The sequence below is a fragment of the Oncorhynchus masou genome, chromosome 18 (assembly GCF_036934945.1).
Source record: "Oncorhynchus masou masou isolate Uvic2021 chromosome 18, UVic_Omas_1.1, whole genome shotgun sequence".
NCBI classification, from domain to species: domain Eukaryota; kingdom Metazoa; phylum Chordata; class Actinopteri; order Salmoniformes; family Salmonidae; genus Oncorhynchus; species Oncorhynchus masou.
Window position 1 is genome coordinate 20972835 of NC_088229.1, and position 19720 is coordinate 20992554.

At 39.6% G+C, this 19720-nt stretch overlaps 2 protein-coding genes across 2 annotated transcripts; one reads left to right on the forward strand and one right to left on the reverse strand.

Annotated features, from left to right (window-relative positions):
- Positions 1 to 912: 912 nt before the first annotated feature.
- LOC135504177 (Na(+)/dicarboxylate cotransporter 3-like) lies at positions 913 to 12991 on the reverse strand. The gene is made up of 13 exons (XM_064922521.1): positions 12625 to 12991; positions 11734 to 11999; positions 8886 to 9049; positions 7933 to 7993; positions 7631 to 7810; positions 6753 to 6878; positions 6466 to 6558; positions 6094 to 6198; positions 5862 to 5959; positions 3540 to 3652; positions 3176 to 3337; positions 2330 to 2467; positions 913 to 2231 (listed from the first exon to the last, which is right to left on the reverse strand). Exons 1-13 carry the CDS (start codon positions 12739 to 12741, stop codon positions 2043 to 2045), a joined length of 1812 nt encoding a protein of 603 aa, XP_064778593.1. The 5' UTR covers positions 12742 to 12991; the 3' UTR covers positions 913 to 2042.
- Positions 12992 to 15523: 2532 nt separating this feature from the next.
- Positions 15524 to 16519, forward strand: LOC135504178 (melanocortin receptor 3-like). Its single transcript, XM_064922522.1, has one exon. It carries the CDS (start codon positions 15524 to 15526, stop codon positions 16517 to 16519), a length of 996 nt encoding a protein of 331 aa, XP_064778594.1.
- The last annotated feature ends 3201 nt before the right edge of the window (positions 16520 to 19720 follow it).

Genomic DNA, 19720 nt, shown 5'->3' on the forward strand with positions numbered 1-19720 from the left:
GATCCTACATCTGTGTCCTATTTATAGATCTAAACATAACCCTGTGGGAAGTCATATATACTTCTACTGACTAATAGGGGGAAGTATTTTTATTATCTGGGAATCAATGAGCATGTAGAGAACCTTCGACAAGTTGAAAAAGGAAAGGATCTAATCAACCCCTAATCAATTGTATGTGTCAGAGTCTTCCAAAACTAAACGTTCAGCTAGTTGAAATCATTTACTGTATATTTGATTGGTTGAGCATCATGGTCTAGTAATTTCATGTATGGTACTACTTGTCAAACTTCCTTTTCCAACATTTCATAGTAAGTTCTTCTATTTAATGTGTGTCCTGTGCTGCTGCGTTTCTTGTGTTCTGTTGTAGTTTGTCTTGTTAACTGGGGCCTACCCCAATGACCCCTCTCTCACACTGAGTAACTAACTACCTTTGGGTTCTGCAGAGTTAACCATGTGCCAAACCTTGAGATTGCAGACACTTTACAACACCGAACAGACATTATAAGGAATGTACAGTCTTGCACCATTCTTGAGAGAAATAGGGGGCAAAATACTGTATGTCTGCTTGGTTTAAGACGCATATGTAAAAATTGTGTTCAAACCACATTTCAATGCAACCTTCTTTCAAATGTTGTTAGCCTCATTTGGCTTGTTGAGTATCTTGTTTGGTGCTGTCAGACACACGGCTGTTAAATAAGACCTGATTGCACTGTCTATTCTCCTTACTACATATTATGCTGTGTCACTTGGGTCAATGATTAAAATTACTATAGGCTTGACCCCCTTCTGAATATTAACCCATGGTTTTAAGTTGTTCTGTTATATATAGTACTGTGTTGCATATCTGTTGGTGCCTGCTCACTGACATCAGCTAAATATATCAATTCCATGGATTGGAAAAAAGACACTAACTCATTTGCCATTCAGTTTTATTTGGTAACGAGAAGTATTAAGAAAATAACAAATTTACAAAATGTGCATTGATAAAGCTAAACGTATTACACTAAATAAAAGCTATGGTAGAAAATAGTTATTTCGATTTCCACACACCACATTTCTAATGATTATTTCAAATAAAATAAGATCAGAAAATCATGATTTAAAAGACATGATGAAAAGTAAAACTGACCTTCTCTGTGTAACTTACAAAAACATGTTTAAACACATGCAGCCAGTGACCCCCATGGCCTAGGTAAGTATGTTTTACGAATAATTCACAAACTCCTGTTATGTGTCAAGACAGTCACAGTTTACACAGCTAAAGATCAATGGAGGATTGAGTTCAAGTGTCATTTACCAGTTGGTGGAGGACTTGGAGGATTGTCATGAAATGGATTTGGTTTATAATCATCAAGCAGACTGCTAACACCCTAATTAATAAGGATTACCATCACAAACACTATCCAGGGAATATTACAATAAGGTACAGTATGAGACGCTCACAGTGAACAGTGCAATGTGGCACAATGACCAGCAGACGTCACTAAGATGCAATACATTTCAGCAAGCATAGTGAGAGATGAGACAAGACATCCCCGGTGTCTGGACAAAAACTATGTCCGACATGACTTGTTGTATAACTGTGGAAGAGAACGCAACAACAGACAGACCAACCACTGTCTATTCTGTCGCCCCCCCGCCCTGCCCAAACAAATTATCTTCCAATGGAAACATGTCATAGTGATCTAAAACAAATCAAGGCAAAACACAGGACACATCTGGGGAGAGCAGGGGTTCGTGACAAACAAGAAAATGAGCTGATAGAACTTGGTATAATCTACATGACAGAGTACGTAGATCCCAATGAGAGCCTGAACAAAATATAAACAGTTAAAAATTCAAAACTCATATACAGTAGACTGATTGAAAAAGGACAGTACCTTAGCAACATGGTATAGCCATCACACCATTGGCTAAATTACTTAAAGTAACAGCTAATTCTTCCCAAGTCTATAGTTATTGACTTTGTACATATTCAGAAATTATGATCCAGTATTTACTATATAATGCGGTATAATAATTATACTGGATAAGCTTCAGATCTACGGTAAACTAGTAAGGTTGAAAGGTGAGTCGGAGGGGAACTGTATATCTGTGACAGTACTGGACATGTTGACTGGACGGGCCCAGTCTGGATAAGTCTCCAAACTGAACATGGCACGACCCCAAGTGTTCATGGCCAGAGAAACTGATAAAATGCCCAAAATGTTCATCACAAAGCCTGTTTTCACCTGTAAATAGAGAAACCAAACAGATGTATATGATAGAATACAGTACTTTTAAGTTTAGGAACAGTCTGACATACAGTATATCGGCGTAAGGATCTTACCATGTCCTTCACCAAAAGATGGCCAGATGCAAAGGCAATGGAGTTGGGAGGGGTGGAGACTGGCAACATGAAGGCAAATGAACATCCTGTTGTCGCAGGTATCATAAAGTAAAGAGGGTTCACCTTGACAAACATAGCCTGTCAAGAGGAGACAAACATATTTGTTGCTATTCTTTTGACAAAATTGTATTAATGCAAAAATAATAACACTTTTAAACACTTTTCTTCAGACAAACACAAGGAGCACACACGTTAGTAAGGAGTGAGTGAATCCATCTCTCATTCAATAACTGGCAACAATATTCCAAATTGTTAGTAGTAATTTATTTGGCTTGGGAATTTTCTGAAGATAAGTAAGTATTGCGCACTTGTCGTGGTGATACTGGATGATACTGGGTGGGTGATACTATTGCTTAGATTGAACAATACTGCAGTACATTGTCACTCCCAGCCAAAGACAACTGGTTACTGATAACTGTAGTTAATGTCCAACAGACATTCAAATAGACCCAACAGCCATGGTGCTACACTGACAGATCTGTTAACCCCATGGAAAACACTAAAAAGGTAAATTGCTGTGGGAGATTAGAGAAGAGAGCACCTCCCCATCATCTTTTCCCATGGGGAACACTAATCCATGAATTAGTAATCCAATGTAGTTCAAGGCTTTTTGGTAGATAACAAGGGATATTAAAATACTAGACACAAAATACATGTCTTCCTTCAAAATGATTGCCTACTACAGTAGGCCTGTCCTTTTCATACCCACAGGGCACGTCAATCTCAATAATGGAAACATCGAACTAAATGTTGAATGTTGTGGTCATGTCATAGATGACAGCTCACCAGTTCAGCGATGACGGGCAGGAATATGATAATGGTGGCGGTGTTGCTGGCAAACTCTGTGAAACAGGCCAGGAAAGCTGTGATGAACATGACGGCCACAGCAGGGGGGACCTGGGCAATAGGCTGGAGGTAGGCTCCAATCCACGCCGCCAGTCCTGACTCCTATATTATACAACAGGGATGGAGCATCAACAGACAGCCCCCATCTCAGTAGTAGCAGAAATAGGTCAAAAGTATATAAATCACCACACAATAGATATTTGAATGTGAGTTAAAGGGATTTCATATCTTTGTGCATCATTAAACATCAACAGGTTTTACCCATAGGGCAAATTGATTCTATATGCAAATTCTATGGTTTTACCTCACATCCCTTGGCCATGGCAAAGCCTCCACCCAGCAACAGAATGATATTCCACGGGACACATTCCTGTGCTTTCTTCCATGATAGGAGAGGAACATATGGAGTATTTGATGCTGTGGAAAACATTACAAGGTATACAATCAACCTCGGCCCACCAGCCAAATCCAGGTCAACCACCGAAATATCAGAATATCTAACCTGCAAGGGGCCTTGAAAAGGAGTAATAAAGAAAAGGCTGAAGGTAGGGGTTAGGGGTTAAAATAAGGGTTAAGGGTCAAAATATGGCCATGGCTGGTATTTTGTTTTTCTCTCAGGTACCGCTGTGCCAAAAATATTTCAATCCCATAGAAAATTTGTGGTGAGAACTGAAAAAGCGTGTGTGAGCAAGGAGGCCTACAAACCTGACTCAGTTACACCAGCTTTGTCAGGAGGAATGGGTCAACTTATTGTGGGAAGCTTGTGGAAGGCTACCCAAAACGTTTGACCCAAGTTAAACAATTTAAAGGCAATGCTACCAAATACAAATTGAGTGTATGTAAACGTCTGACCCACTGGGAATGTGAGGAAATAAATAAAAGCTGAAATAAATCATTCTCTCTGCTATTATTCTGACATTTCACATTCTTAAAATAAAGTGGTGATCCTAACTGACTTAAGACAGGGAATTTTTACTAGGATTAATTGTCAGGAATTGTGAAAAACTGAGTTGAAATGTCTTTGGCTAAGGTGTATGTAAACTTCCGACTTCAACTGTAGAGCAGAGTAAACAGAGCAAACCAGAGTGTGGCGACACACTTTTGAGAGATTAATAATAATCACACAAACAAAGGGGCTACAGTCTTACTTCACAACAGAATGCTGTTCAGACTAATCTGCATCATTAACATTCTTCAGGTGATTTACTGTACCTAACAACAGAGCCAATACAAGTTTTGCACTTCAGAAATGGACTAATGAAAGAAAGAAAGAATATTCTACTTTGATAGTAGTCAATGATACAGATATAGGATCTTAATTGGAGCCAGTTTTCTACAGCAGTAGAATAATCCTGCAGCAACAGGAAATGTGAGTTAATAATGGATTATAATTAATTGTAATTTTTTGTAGAGCTTGATACATTTTTCATTATGGCAAATCAAGTCTGAAATTTTAAAGTATAAATTACAAACTTTAAAAGCCTTTTTAAACCTTGAATACACTACAAGTTAGAATTTCCTGCTGTGCAGGAAAATTCCTGTAACAACAGCGTGATCAAATTAAGATACCACATCTGTACTGTAATTTATTTCTGGTGAGGTATGATGTAAGGGATAATCAACAAAGGCCTCTGCATTCTATGGAAATTAATGAACGATGCAGAAGTTGTGTTCAACAACGTGCTGGCAGAGTGGAACTGACCTTCCAAGGAGTTTCATTATTTTCCAGAGAATGCATAGAGCCCTAAGTTGATTATCCCTTTTATATCATGGCTATAATTTAAAGAAACGTGTTCATTTGCTGGTAGAATTGTGTTCAACATCCACTGAAGTAGCTAGCAAGTGCATTAGTAATTGCCGTGGTAACCAAACAGGCTCGCTAGTTTGGCTAACCAAACCATGAGTTCAAGCTTCCCATTATGAAAATCAAATTCAACAATGCCAATAATGTTTTCAATTTGACTTTTGTTTTCAAAAGCAAATATAGAACATGGAAGAATTAACTATAGCCATTGAATGAACTATAGCCATTGAATTCTACCGTGCAAATATACCATGCGTTATAGGGAAATAATGCACACTCTAGAATGCCCTTCAAGCCAATCAGGAACAAGTATTCAACAATGCCATGGTATACATTAATATTATAAACTGGGTGGTTCAAGCCCTGAATGCTGATTGGCTGACAACCGTGGTAAATCAGACCATATACCATGGGTATGATTTTGATTTTGATTTTTTTACTGCTCTAATTACGTTGGTAACCAGTTTATAATAGCAATAAGGCACCTCGGGTTTGTGGTATATGGCCAATATACCACGGCTAAGGCCTGCATCCAGGCACTCTGTGTTGCGTTGTGCATAAGAACAGCCCTTAGCTGTGGAAAATTGGCCATATACCACAATCTTCGGGCCTTATTGCTTAAATAATGTGAGTTTAAAACCCTTGGTCTACAGTATATGCATACAGCTGATTCACTCCATCTAATCTTTTGATTCGAATACATCCCATGTGTCCTCTGTATCAGTACAGAAAGGTGATATGACTAGAGGCAGTGCTATTTTCCATCTACATATTCCAAAACATATTTCTTATTATTTGGGACATGTCCTTTCAAGTACTGACCTCTAGAATCAAACCACCATCTAAGAGAGGGCTTCTGGGAAGGGAAGAAAAATAGGATTGACACAATGATCACTCCAGTGGTCGCATCGGACACATACCTACAGTAGGAAGAGAATCAGAGAAGGGGAAGTCATGATGCAGCTGGTTTCCTCATGCCTCCAGTGAATTATACAGACATTTCCGAGGTAACGGGCAGTGCCTTGTTAGCTTGTAGCAAGCTTATCTGTCTTACCCTTTGTTGAAAAATGTGGACCATCCAGTTACAAATTTGGGATCTCTTGTGAACAGGAGAACGGCAAACAAAATGAAAAAGAATGCGATGGATCCTTCTGCAAAACTAAAATGGAAGATGGAAATTTTTGTCATTGAGGAATTCTACATTACTCCTGACTAAGTACAGAGGGTCTAGAACAGGGGCTATCCTTAGTCCTGGGGGGTTCTAGCAGAATTTTGTTCCATCAAACTGATTAAAATAAACAATCTAAAGCATGCAAACAATGTGGCCCTCCTGAACCAGAATTGGCCAACCCTGGTATAGGGCATGATTTAAGATTAGAGCATGTTGCCTGTGATTTAGTCTAGAGATAAGGCTAGAGTCCCTTACTTTATGGGGCCTAGTTTTCTGTAGTCTTCATCAATAACAGCCTCTGCTTTTTTCTCTGCTTGTGCTCTTTCGTCCTGTTTCTTCACACATAACCTAAACACAACAAATAGTATTAAAATAGTGTGAATGTATCTGACAGGTAGGAGAATGTATTACTTCATATTATTTTAAAAAGTGTACAGGCAGAAGTCCTAGAACTCTAGCACAGACTGCCTATGTGATCATCTATGGTCACGTTTTTATATTACACACGTTTGAGGAACTTAGATTTGATTTGACCACCATACCGCGCATTCAAGCCCCCGTAGAGGAAAGAAATCCACAGCCATGCCAAGATGAGGAAGAGCACCATGAGAGGAAAGGCGAATGCAAACCAAGAGCCAAAATTTATCAAGTCGCACTCTGGGAAGTAACTAGGACACAAATAAGCAACTGTCAAAAACTGTACAGCAAACATGAAAAAAGTTGTATTTTATGGTCTAAAATGTAACATTGTTCTTCAAACAGCTATTTGCCAGTAAAATCCTAACTCAGGTTGTCAGGTTGGTGTTATATGCCTTTAAAGGTCCTCAATATCATATCATTTCTGGGTAACAATTAAGTACCTTACTGTAATTTGTTTTCAATTAAAATGGTAAAAATAATAATAATAATAAATAGCCTCTTAGCAAGAGCAATTTGTCAAGAAAGAATTTAGCTAGGACTGTCTGAGTGGGGAGGGGAAAACTGAAAACTAGCTGTTGGCAGAGAGGTTGGCAGAGAGGTTTAGAACTCTCTTTCTTATTGGTCTATTGACTAATTATCCGCCTGGTGTTGTCACCAGGCAGGCCAAAACTCCATCCCACCAAAACCAGCTGAAATGTCCAGCGGCCTTTTCAAACAGAAGGTGTTCCTAATGTTTGGTATACTCAGTGTATATATAAAGCACAGGAAAATCAAGTTTTTGACTGCACTGGGGCTTTCAGAGGGACTTCTGATGTCTGAAACAGAACAGTACTCATCTTTTTTCATAATGGTTGAAACACTTTCATAGACCTTCTCAGGGATACCTTTTCTCATTTACATACCTTTATTGCTCTATTTGATGGGCCTGTGAGGTCTATGAGAGGGTATGTACAGATGCAGTAGCAGAAAGAGAGATCAGTCAAGTCCTGAACTTGGGTACCTCTTAAGTTGTCCAATGAGGATGAGGTTTGGCGCCGTGCCTGTCAGGGTGGCAGTCCCTCCGATACTGGCAGCGTATGGGATACAGATCAGGAAGCCTTTCCACACCTTCATCTGGTACTCTGACTCTGTCCTGATCTCCTGTGCAGTCCTCCCATTTGACCGCACCATCCCATCAGTTCTTAAGATATAATATAGGGAAAAGTAACCAGATTGTAACAATGCTAGTAAATAGCTACATGATAACCATGAATCCAACACGAGAGCTAAAATTGTTCAGTTTGTTTATGCTTCCTTTCTTACCCATCTATAGACAAGATCTGTTTTTCGGAGGGCAGTGAATGCAGCTTTACTTGTGATTGACCTGATGGATGTTGAAGTTAACAGGTTGTTAGAGTTATTCTCTCCATTGTTCACTGTGCAGTGACAAATGACAAAATATTTTTAAGGACAGGCTTAGACATAATAATCCCATATTGAATACCAATTTGAAGGAGATTTAGGGGGTTATCTAAGTGTAACTGCCTCTACGGAGAATCAATACATTTCCCATAAACCAACTAGTTTGATGCTACGGTACACATAGCTATAGTATGAATAAGACAAGCTATAACAGAGATATTAACAATTCATATGTAATCAAAGTTCAATCAAGTTCCAGTTTTCTAACTAGGTTGTCTGTAGACCTCTGTCATATTTAATAAATGACTTGAAAGGTGGCTACTATAATCAATAAATTACACCATTTTAATAGTGAATAACTTGACATGTCGTGCTCTGAAGGCAATATGATAGAAAAGGTAGAGTAGTTGTACGAAGTTCACATCTTGAGTTACATATTACAGGTTTAATGTGGAAACATTAAAACTGTTTTAATGTGGAAAATTAAAGTATAGTCTGTTCGTCTGTGTAATCACGTGTCAAACTCATTCCACAGAGGCCCGAGTGTCTGCGGGTTTTCGCTCCTCCTTATTTTTTTGATTAATTAAGGTCACTGAACAGTTAGGAACTCATCTCACTTGTTTGCATAGGTCTTAACTGGACACAAATTGAAAGGAAAAAATTAAAATCAGCAGACACTTGTCCCTCCATGGATTGAGTTTGACACCCTTGGGTAAGCACTACAAACAATTAGCATTAATTCTACCCTTCAGTGTTGATAGACTAAATTTGTCCTGGCTTAGCTACTGTATAGGTCTTAATATTTTCGCAAGATGTATGTGGGACAGTTGGAGAAACCCTACACAGCAACTCACCCTCTGTCTCCTCTTTCACCTTGCAGTTCTCCTTCAGAGTGGCCAGGTCCCCAAAGAGGCTCTCCAGGATGGCGTTTGCAATGGGAAGCATCATGGCCGTTGTTGCTGTATTGCTGAGCCACATGGACAGGAAGGCAGATGTGATCATCATTCCCAAAATCAACCTGTATGGGGAGAGAGATGGGCACATGGGTCAGGTGTAAGTGGAGTGACAAATCAATACTATGATTATCAGTAACATTTTTGATAACAACTGGCCTATGTAAAATGGTAGAGAATCAGCTCGAAGACGCTTGGACCTTCTTATTTGAAATTTTCAGTGGGATTGTTAACAAACACACCCCCATAAAGAAAATTAGAATTAAAAACAGATTTAGCCCCTGGTTTGACCGTGATCTTGTCGAGTTACTCCACCTTAAGAATTGCATTTGGCGAAAGGCTCGGCACACGCATACTCAGGCTGACTGGCTGTCATTCAGGCAAATGAGAAATAAGTGCACGCAGGCTGTCTGGAAGGCCAAAGTTAGTTACTCTAAGGAGCAGTTCTCTCTCTGTGGGTCTAACCCCAAGAAGCTCTGGAAAACGGTTAATGACCTGGAGAATAAACCCTCCTCCTCACAGCTGCCCATGTCCCTTAATGTTGATGATGTGGTTGTTACTGACAAGAAGCACATGGCTGAGCTCTTTAATCACCACTTCATTAAGTCAGGATTTCTAATTGACTCAGCCATGCCTCCTTGCCCATCCAGCATTTCCTCATCTCCCACCCCTTCTAATGAGACTATCCCCGATGCTTCTCCCTCTTTTTCCCCTGCCCCGCTACAAAGTTTCTCCCTGCAGGCAGTCACTGAGTCCGAGGTGCTAAAGGAGCTCCTTAAACCTGACCACAAAAAAACATCTGGGTCAGATGGTTTAGACCCTTTCTTCTTTAAGGTTGCTGCCCCTATCATCGCCAAGCCTATCTCCAACCTTTTAAGCCTGTCTCTCCTTTCGGTGGAGGTTCCCATTGCTTGGAAGACAGCCACGGTTTGTACTTTATTTAAAGGGGGAGATCAAGCTGATCTTAACTGTTATAGGCCTATTTATATTTTTCCCTGTTTCTCAAAAGTGTTGGAAAAACTTGTCAATAATCAACTGACTGGCTTTCTTGATGTCTATGGTATTCTCTCGGGAATGCAATCTGGTTTCGCTCAGGTTATGGATGTGTCACTGCAACCTTAAATGTCCTCAATGATGTCACCATTGCCTTTGATTCTAAGAAATATTGAGCTGCTATTTTTATTGACTTGGCCAAAGCTTTTGATACGGTAGACCATTCCATTCTTGAGGGCCGGCTAAGGAGTATTGGTGTCTCTGAGGGGTCTTTGGCCTGGTTTGCTAACTACCTCTCTCAAAGAGTACAGTGTATAAAGTCAGAAAATCTGCTGTCTCAGCCACTGCCTGTCACCAAGGGAGTACTCCAAGGCTCGATCCTAGGCCCCACGCTCTTCTAAATTTACATCAACAACATAGCTCAGGCAGTAGGGAGCTCTCTCATCGATTTAAATGCATATGATACAGTCTTACACTCAGCTGGCCACTCCCCGAATTTTGTGTTAAATGCTCTCCAACAAAGCTTTCTTAGTGTCCAGCAAGCTATTTCTACCCTTAACCTTGTTCTGAACACCTCCAAAACAAAGGTCATGTGGTTTGCTAAGAAGAATGCTCCTCTTCCCACAGGTGTGATTACTACCTATAAGGGTTTAGAGCTTGAGGTAGTCACCTCATGCAAGTACTTAGGAGTATGGCTAGACGGTGCACTGTCCTTCTCTCAGCACATATCAAAGCTGCAGGCTAAAGTTAAATCTTGACTTGGTTTCCTCTATCGTAATCACTCCTCTTTCACCCCAGCTGCCAAATTAAACCTGATTCAAATGACCATCCTATCCATGCTAGATTACGGAGACATAATTTATAGATCAGCAGGTAAGTGTGCTCTCGAGCGGCTAGATGTTCTTTACTATTCGGCCATTGGATTTGCCAACAATGCTCCTTATAGGACACATCACTGCACTCTATACTCCTCTGTAAACTGGTCATCTCTGTATACCATTTGCAATGCTTATTTATAAAACCCTCTTAGGCCTCACTCCCCCCTATCTGAGATATCTACTGCAGCCCTCATCCTCCACATACAACACCCGTTCTGCCAGTCACATTCTGTTAAAGGTCCCCAAAGCACACACATCCCTGGGTCGCTTCTCTTTTCAGTTCACTGCAGCTAGCGACTGGAACGAGCTGCAACAAACACTCAAACTGGACAGTTTTATCTCAATATCTTAATTCAAAGACTCCATCATGGACACTCTTACTGACAGTTGTGGCTGCTTTGTGTCATATATTGTTGTCTCTACCTTCTTACCGTTTGTGCTGTTGTGCCCAATAATGTTTGTACCATGTTTTGTGCTGCTACAATGTTGTGTTGCTACCATGTTGTTGTTATGTTGTGTTGCAGCCTTGCTATGTTGTCGTCTTAGGTCTCTCTTTATGTAGTGTTGTTTTGTCTCTCTTGTTGTGATGTGTGTTTCGTCCTATATTTCTATGGTATTTATTTAACATTTTTAATCCCAGTCCCCCGTCCCTGCAGCACACCTTTTGCCTTTTTGTAGGCCGTCATTGTAAATAAGAATTTGTTCTTAACTGACTTGCCTAGTTAAATAAAGGTTCAATCAAAATGTACATTTAAATAAAATAAAAAAACATGATTATGTATGTTTTGCCATATGTAGTGGATTCATATTAGATAATGGAAAATAATCCCAAAATATAAATTATGATAAATGTATATATGGCGATATAGACTTCTCACCAGGCTGGTTTGACTCCAACAATCTTAAGAACTTTCAGAGCTATTCTGCGATGCAGACCCCATTCCTCGATAGCGGATGCCATCACAAGACCACTGAGAAAGAGAAAATTTGTATCGAGGAAGTACTGAGGGCAGACTTTTTTGGATGGAAGAATTCCCATGGTTGGAAAGAGGCAAACAGGTAGCATGGCAGTGACAGCTAAGGGAAGAGCCTCTGTGCACCAGAACACAGCCATCAGCAGCACCACGTACAGACATTTCCCCTCCTGAAAAACATAACAGAAACATGTTGGTGAACATTAAGAGTAAATACCAAAGTTGATCTATTTCATTAATGTTTGTATCATGCTGTGGAAAGACAAATGTATAAGGAATGTACTTTTTTCTGTGGCTGAAATTGCAAAATTAGGGGGGAATTGTAAATAAATAAGCCCATGAAGTTATTAATAGCTGTGTTAGGTCTCAGATTGTTTGGTTAGATCTCCAATTGGGTTATGGCTATGATTAAGAGGGGTGAATGGAGTTAGGGTCAAGTTATTCATGTGAGGATTGATGTTTTAGCTATATAATGAAGCGGGACCATGTCCTGTTCTAATGGCATGTTTTATGGTCCTGATTCTAATTTCAGTGAAGTCTTATTCCAACAGATATTGGTTTAATGGGTGTTCAGGTTTAAAGGCAGGTGAGGATATTATTAATCATATCAGTTTTAGGCTATGTGGCAATACTGTATTTAACCATTGCCTGATTTTCAGTAGTAGGTCATGACAATTTGATGTGGTTCGGCAATTTGGCTTAGTTATATACAGTTATAAAACTAGTTTTTCTTGTGAGTTAGAGAAATAAATGGTTAGAGTAGCAAGATTTGTGTTTCTTCCAATAACCACTTACCTTTTCCGGTAGACCAAAAATTAACGGGAGGAGAATAAGCGGAGTGAGGACTAGAATAAGTTGTTTCTTGACGCACCAAAGCTTCTTAGCGAACGTTGATATTGTTTCCATTTCCATGACGAATATTATTTTATTGAAGTGCACCAACGCTTGGTATGTGATGCCGGAGTGCAGAATTTTGAAGCCTCAGTTTTATCACTTTGACTCCGTTGTTTTTGCACTCTTGGAGAAGATTAACTATTGGTTTACAGGTTAACTCATAACGCATTGTTCAAGTTATTAGGGATGCGCGCGCAAGCTGAGCTTGCTCTGTGGTTGCACAATTGGTATGTGATTTCTTGTGTTTTACTGATAATAACCAACATGTTAACAATTCCAGTAGTCTTGTCTTTCTGGTTCCTCCCTGCAAAATGAATGCAAGCCATGTCAACAGTCATCAAAAACTGCTTCCATCATCATCCATGGTTGATCACACAGGGGGCCACTTAGGTAAACCATGCAAACTTCATTTTAAGAGGATAGGGACTTGAACCACAGACATGTGCCATAAAGGTCCAAATTTAGCAGAAATCATATGTTTGGAAACAAATGAAGACAAAATACATGGAGATTACAATGGTAATCTGTAACACGTGACTATACACAGTTTAAATAGGCAGCATTTATGCCTGGAAGCCCAATTCTGGTATTTTTCTCACTAATTGGTCTTAGGACCAATAATATCAGATCTTTTCACATCAGCTCTTATTCTGAGATGATTTGATTGGTCAAAAGACCAATAAGTGCAAAAAAATATAAGAATTGGGCAGCCTGTGTAAATGTAGCCTGTAGTTGTTTTTGGTAGATAATTGATAGATACATTCTATTGTTTTAGTGGCTGGTTTAATAAAAAGGTGACTTCAGTTCACTGGTGATTTCAATGGTGGCTCCCGCCATTGCAGATGTTCCTTTAAGCGATAGGCCTAATCGTGAATCATCCATCTACAAATGTGAAGTGAGGACATAGGCTACTTTAAAAGACATTGGTGTTAAAAGCAGGATAAAAACTTGGAAGCCAACTGTCTGATCTGGCAATGCTCAATAGAAGGCAATGGCTGGTTTGTTTCTCTCCCACAGGAGTAGCTGCCTCTCTATTCAGCTTTCTAAAGCCATTTATAACTACCCTGGCCAGAAACAGTCTCTTCACTGCTGGCACGACTCTGGTGGCCTCTTAGAGGTCAGAGCCAACCCTCCATTGCTCCTGGTCACAGGAATAAGCAGTACTTTCCACAGTTGAACTATTATCTGTGATGCAGAGGTGCCCTCTAGTGTCATAACTTGTGTCATACATACAAACTGGTTTGTGGTATGTGTGAAAAATACAGTATGTGTGTAAACCTATTAATATTAAAGTTTCTTAAATGAAGAAAGACCCCTCAGCAACGGTAATAACGAGTTTGTGATCTGCACAAGTGACGTTTTACTCATATAAATATATTGTTCGGTATTCTTCCTGCTAAATAACATAATCAGATTAACAGGGTGCATGCAGTTTAGGTGAGGAGAAGGTTCAAGACAGACAGTCAGCCATAGCTACAGGCAATGGACTAACCATAACTGTTGTGTATTGGGGTTTTGCCATAGAGCTTCATGGGAGTTGTATATGTGGAGATGCCAATAGCTTAACTGATTCCCGTCTCCCATCTCATCATTATTGAATTGTTATAAAGACTTGGTTATGAAAGCCATGAGTCATAACAATAACCTCATCCCCAGACTAACTTTGTCTGTTGAACCAGATTAGGACATGGCATTGTGGTTTACGCTTAGCAAACAGTACAACTAAGCAACTATGCTCTTAGATGAAAAAAATGGCCCCGTTTACTTTTTACCTGATATGACCATGAATATTGGCATTTCCAGCTTGACTGCACATCAACTGTCTTCCCACCTCATTTGTAAAGATCACAACAACAACAAAAAAGACTTAATCCATGCCAGTTGTTTAATTCTATTTTGGATGAAATGCAAACAGACAGAAAAGGTTAGACCTGTTCATATGCATATATGTTCTGACAAGTCTCATAGAGAGAATAAGGACATATGTCTCAGGTTCTAGCTAGTAGCTACTATAAGAACTAAATGCTAAAATGCTATTTTTTTGTGTGCACAACCAAATCTCTTTGTTTTAAATAATTTTGTGCAAAAGAGCTACTTTTGAAACAATGATTCTTCTCAATTTAGATTTTACATGCACCATCGGTCTTGTCAGTTGAATTAACTGTAAGTTTCTCAATTAGCTAGGTTATTTTTACTTTCAAGAAGGCAGTCAAATAGAATTAACCTTTTACTGCAGTGGGCTAGTTTCTTGGTAGTTTTAAACAAATCTACTTCCGCAGTCTCAAATCTAAAAGAATACACCTCACACACATGTTAATGGACTTACAATAAAGAAGACTCCTGGACCATGGCAGATATTGAGTTGAAATGTATTCAATTTTAAGTTTGCATACCAATATTACACTTTACATACATCACAAAAGACTGAAATATAACAAAATTGAAATAACATTTATTAAGTGAAAATTGCATAATGTGAAACAACTTAGTCTATGTCAAACCACTGAATGTGTGTTTGTGCACAAGTGTCCTTATGTGTATGTGTGTGTATACACAAACACCCATGTTCAGGCTGTCTGTGTGTTCATTGAATTGGACCGGGGGGGGCATACAGTGCTCTCAGAGCTCAGGAGCAAAACAGAACCACAGTTCTCTCTAGCTCTGATCTCAGAGGAGGAGTAAAAACATTCAGCAGCAGGGCTCCAGAAGAGGCTCTTAAGGGGCAGGTGGCTCACTCACTACCTTGTATCCCTGCATTCCTGCATCTCCCCCAGTGAACTGTTGTCCAAATTCCCACCTGATGAACAATACTTATAGACATCTGCTGCCGCTGGACCTTCAGCTCAATGAAACCACCAGGGAGTCTATGGCTGGGGAGGACGAACAGGGGAACCTGACCGGCATCGAGCCTGGTCTGTGTGAGGCAGTCCACATCCAAGCTGAGGTGTTCCTAACACTGGGGATCGTCAGCCTTCTTGAGAATATCTTGGTGATCTTGGCAGTGGTGAAGAACAAGAACCTCCACTCACCCATGTACGTACTCCTGTGTAGTCTTGCTGCTGCTGACATGCTTGTGAGTGTCTCCAACTCACTAGAGACGGTGGTTATCGCTGCGCTGAACAGTCGGTTGATTGTGGCAGATGACCACTTTATTCAACTCATGGACAACTTCTTTGACTCCATCATCTGTATCTCCCTGGTGGCCTCAATCTGTAACCTTTTAGCTATCACCATTGATCGTTACGTGACCATCTTCTACGCCCTACGCTACCACAGCATCGTGACGATGCGGCGGGCTGTCCTGGCCATCGGTGGCATCTGGCTGACATGTGTGTTCTGTGGGATAGTCTTCATCGTCTACTCAGAGAGCAAGGCAGTCGTTGTGTGTCTGATCATCATGTTCTTCACCATGCTGGTGCTCATGGCCACTCTGTATGTTCACATGTTCCTGCTGGCGAGGCTTCACATCAAGCGCATCGCTGTTCTGCCCGCGGAGGGTGTGGTGCCCCAGAGGACCTGCATGAAGGGAGCCATCACCATCACCATCCTCCTAGGTGTGTTCGTATGCTGCTGGGCACCTTTCTTCCTCCACCTCATCCTCCTCATCACCTGTCCCAAGAACCAGCTCTGTGTCTGCTACATGTCCCACTTTACCACCTACCTGGTGCTCATCATGTGTAACTCTGTCATAGACCCCGTTATCTATGCCTTCCGCAGTCTCGAGATGCGCAAAACCTTCAAGGAGATCCTCTGTTGTTTCAGTGCCACTTGTACTATTTTCCACTGTAAATACTGAAGTGTTGTAGTTGTTGGTCATTTTCAAAAAGGCACAGAAAAGGCTTTCAATGTGGTTGTTCAATGCACTGTGTATATGGATACTGTGTATATGGACATTGTTATATGGACACTGTGTATATGGATACTGTGTATATGGACATTGTTATATGGATACTGTGTATATGGACATTGTTATATGGACACTGTGTATATGGACATTGTTTTATGGACACTGTGTATATGGATACTGTGTATATGGACATTGTTTTATGGACACTGTGTATATGGATACTGTGTATATAGACATTGTTTTATGGACACTGTGTATATGGATACTGTGTATATGGACATTGTTTTATGGACACTGTGTATATGGATACTGTGTATATGGATACTGTGTATATGGACATTGTTTTATGGACACTGTGTATATGGACACTGTGTATATGGATACTGTGTATATGGACATTGTTTTATGGACACTCTGTATATGGATACTGTGTACATGGACATTGTTATATGGACACTGTGTATATGGACATTGTTATATGGACACTGTGTATATGGACATTGTTATATGGACACTGTGTATATGGACATTGTTGTGACATGCAGGTTTGACTTAGTGGCTTTGCTATTGGAAAGATGTTTTCATGTGTACGTAGTGTTTGTGAAAATGTGAGAAGCAAACAGTAAAAATTGAAAGATTAAAAGTGACCATGAGTGACTAATTTTATGAATTAGAAATATTCATATTCTTACCTTGACTGCAAGGAAGACACATTAGCAGAATGTGAATATAGATAGATTAATAAAAAACATCAATAAACAAACAATAGGGTGATTTACAGTGCCTTGCAAAAGTATTAATTCCCCTTGGATTTCTTCACATTCTATTGTGTTACAAAGTGGGATTAAAATGTATTTAATTGTTAACCATGTTTTACAATCTACACAAAATGCTCTTGTAATGTTAAAGTCAAAGACATTTTTTTAAAGATTCATAGAAATTAAATAACTATAATGTTTACATTGCATATGTATTCAGCTCCCTGAGTCAATCAATACATGTTAGAAACACTTTAGTCATTGATTACAGCTGTGAGTCTTTCTGGGCAAGTCTCTAACAGCTTTGCACACCTGGATTGTGCAACATTTGCCCATTATTTTTTTAAACGTCAAGCACTGTCAAGATGTTGGGAATGTTGGCTTGACAGCAATTTTCAAGTATTACTATAGATTTTCAAGCAGATTTGAGTAAAAACTGTAACTTGGCCACTCAGTAACATTCACTGTCTTCTTGGTAAGCAACTCCAGAGTAGATTTGGACTCATGTTGTAGGTTATTATCCAGCTGAAAGGTGAATTCCTCTCCCAGTCTCTCGTGTAAAGCAACTGGTTTTCCTCTAGGATTTTGTCTGTGCTTAGATCCGTCCTGTTTATTTTTATTGTGAAAAACTTCCTAGTAATTGCCTATGTCAAGCATACCCATACCATGATGCAGCTGCCTCGATGCTTGAAAATAAGGAGCCAGTTACTCAGCGATGTGTTGTGTTGGATTTTCCCTAAACATAAGGCTTTGCATTTAGTCCAAAAAGTGTATTATTTTGCTGTGTTTTGTTGAAGTATAGTGTCTTATTGCATACAAGATGCAAGTTGTGGAATATTTGTATTCTTCTTTTCACTCTGTCATTTAGGTCATTATTGTGGAGTCGCTACAGTGTTGTTGATCCATCCTCAGTTTTCTGCCATCACAGACATTGAACTCTGTAGCTGTTTTAAAATCACCAATGGCCTCATGATTACATCCCTGAGCTGTTCTGCAGCTCAGTTCAGAAGGAGGACTGTACCTTTGTGTCAGGGTGGTTTAATATATAATCCACAGCATAATTATTAACTTGCCCATACATAAATAGATTTTCAATGTCTGATTTGTTATTGTTACTCATCTACATATCACTACCCTTCTTTAAGAGGCTTTCGAAAAGCTCCTTAGTCTTTGTAGTTGAGTCTGTGCTTGAAATTCAATACCTGACTAAGGGGTCTTACAGATTTTGTTTGTATGGGTGACATAGGAAGGGTTAGTCATTCAAAAATCATGTCAACGCCTATTCTTTAACACAGAGTGAGTCCTATGTCATTTATAATGTGATTTGTTAAGCCAAATTTTACTCCTGAACTCATTTAGGCCGGCCTAAACAAAGGGGCTGAATACTTATGCAATGAATTTATTTTATTTATCTCCACTTTGACATTACAGAATATTTTGTGTAGATTGCTGACAGACAATTACTATTAAATCCATTTTAATCCCACTTTGTAACACAATAAAATGTGAAGAAATCCAAGGGGTCTGAATACTTTAGCACTGAGCTGTATATAATCTGGTCTGCTGTGGCCTGTCTGTATCAAATCAGGAATAATGAATCTCATTTCATGTATTTAAGAAAAAGGGATTCATAAAAGCTCAACATGTGTGTGCACTGCACGATTTGCCATCTACCAAGGAATTGTACTATGAACCTGATAAATATTTATCATGTGAAAAATCATGTTGAGCTTTTATGAATCCCTTTTTCTTAAATGCATGCAATGAGATTCATATATATATATATATATTGACAGTATTTTTATTTAAGAAAAAGGATTTTTACGCAACTTTTTTTTATATATAAATGTGATATCCAAATTGTTTGCGTCACAGCTCTGGTTGTTTTAAAAAAAATCACCAACAGGTGGAGTACTCATTTTTTCACAGTCTATTTATTTGTGTAGTCTATGTGCCTAGTCTAATTCAATCGACCCTCAATGAGAATACATACCTCTGTGCATTTCAATGATACGTATGTGATCCATAGAGTATGTTCTGTTAATCTCATTCTACCAGACAGTGTAATCCCTGTACGCCAAGTCGGGGTTAGCCTCTGTGTACTCAGTAGATGTTGTCAGCCAATGCACCTAGCAGGACAGCATCTAAACCAGCTGGATTCCTTCACCCCCCCCACAAACACACCCAGGTTAAGGCCAATACAGGCTGGAGAACAATAAGGAGAGGGTGATTTATAGCTCTTTAATCTTGCCTTTAGGTAAGAAAGCAGGGACAGGAACTGAAACAGCACAGCCTTTTATGGGCAGTAGGAGTATTATCAATGACACTGGTAGGCCTGATCCCCGACAGCGACAAGACAGCCTTCAGGGAGGAGGTTGGAGCCCTGGCAGAG

Coding starts and splice junctions, on each gene's coding strand:
- LOC135504177 (XM_064922521.1), bottom strand. CDS start 12,741: ATGGAAATGGAAACAATATCAACGTTCGCTAAGAAGCTTTGGTGCGTC. Junction 12,000..12,624: donor TTTTTGGTCTACCGGAAAAG/GTAAGTGGTTAT, acceptor TATGTTTTTCAG/GAGGGGAAATGTCTGTACGT. Junction 3,653..5,861: donor ATGGTGGTTTGATTCTAGAG/GTCAGTACTTGA, acceptor TGTTTTCCACAG/CATCAAATACTCCATATGTT.
- LOC135504178 (XM_064922522.1), top strand. CDS start 15,524: ATGAACAATACTTATAGACATCTGCTGCCGCTGGACCTTCAGCTCAAT.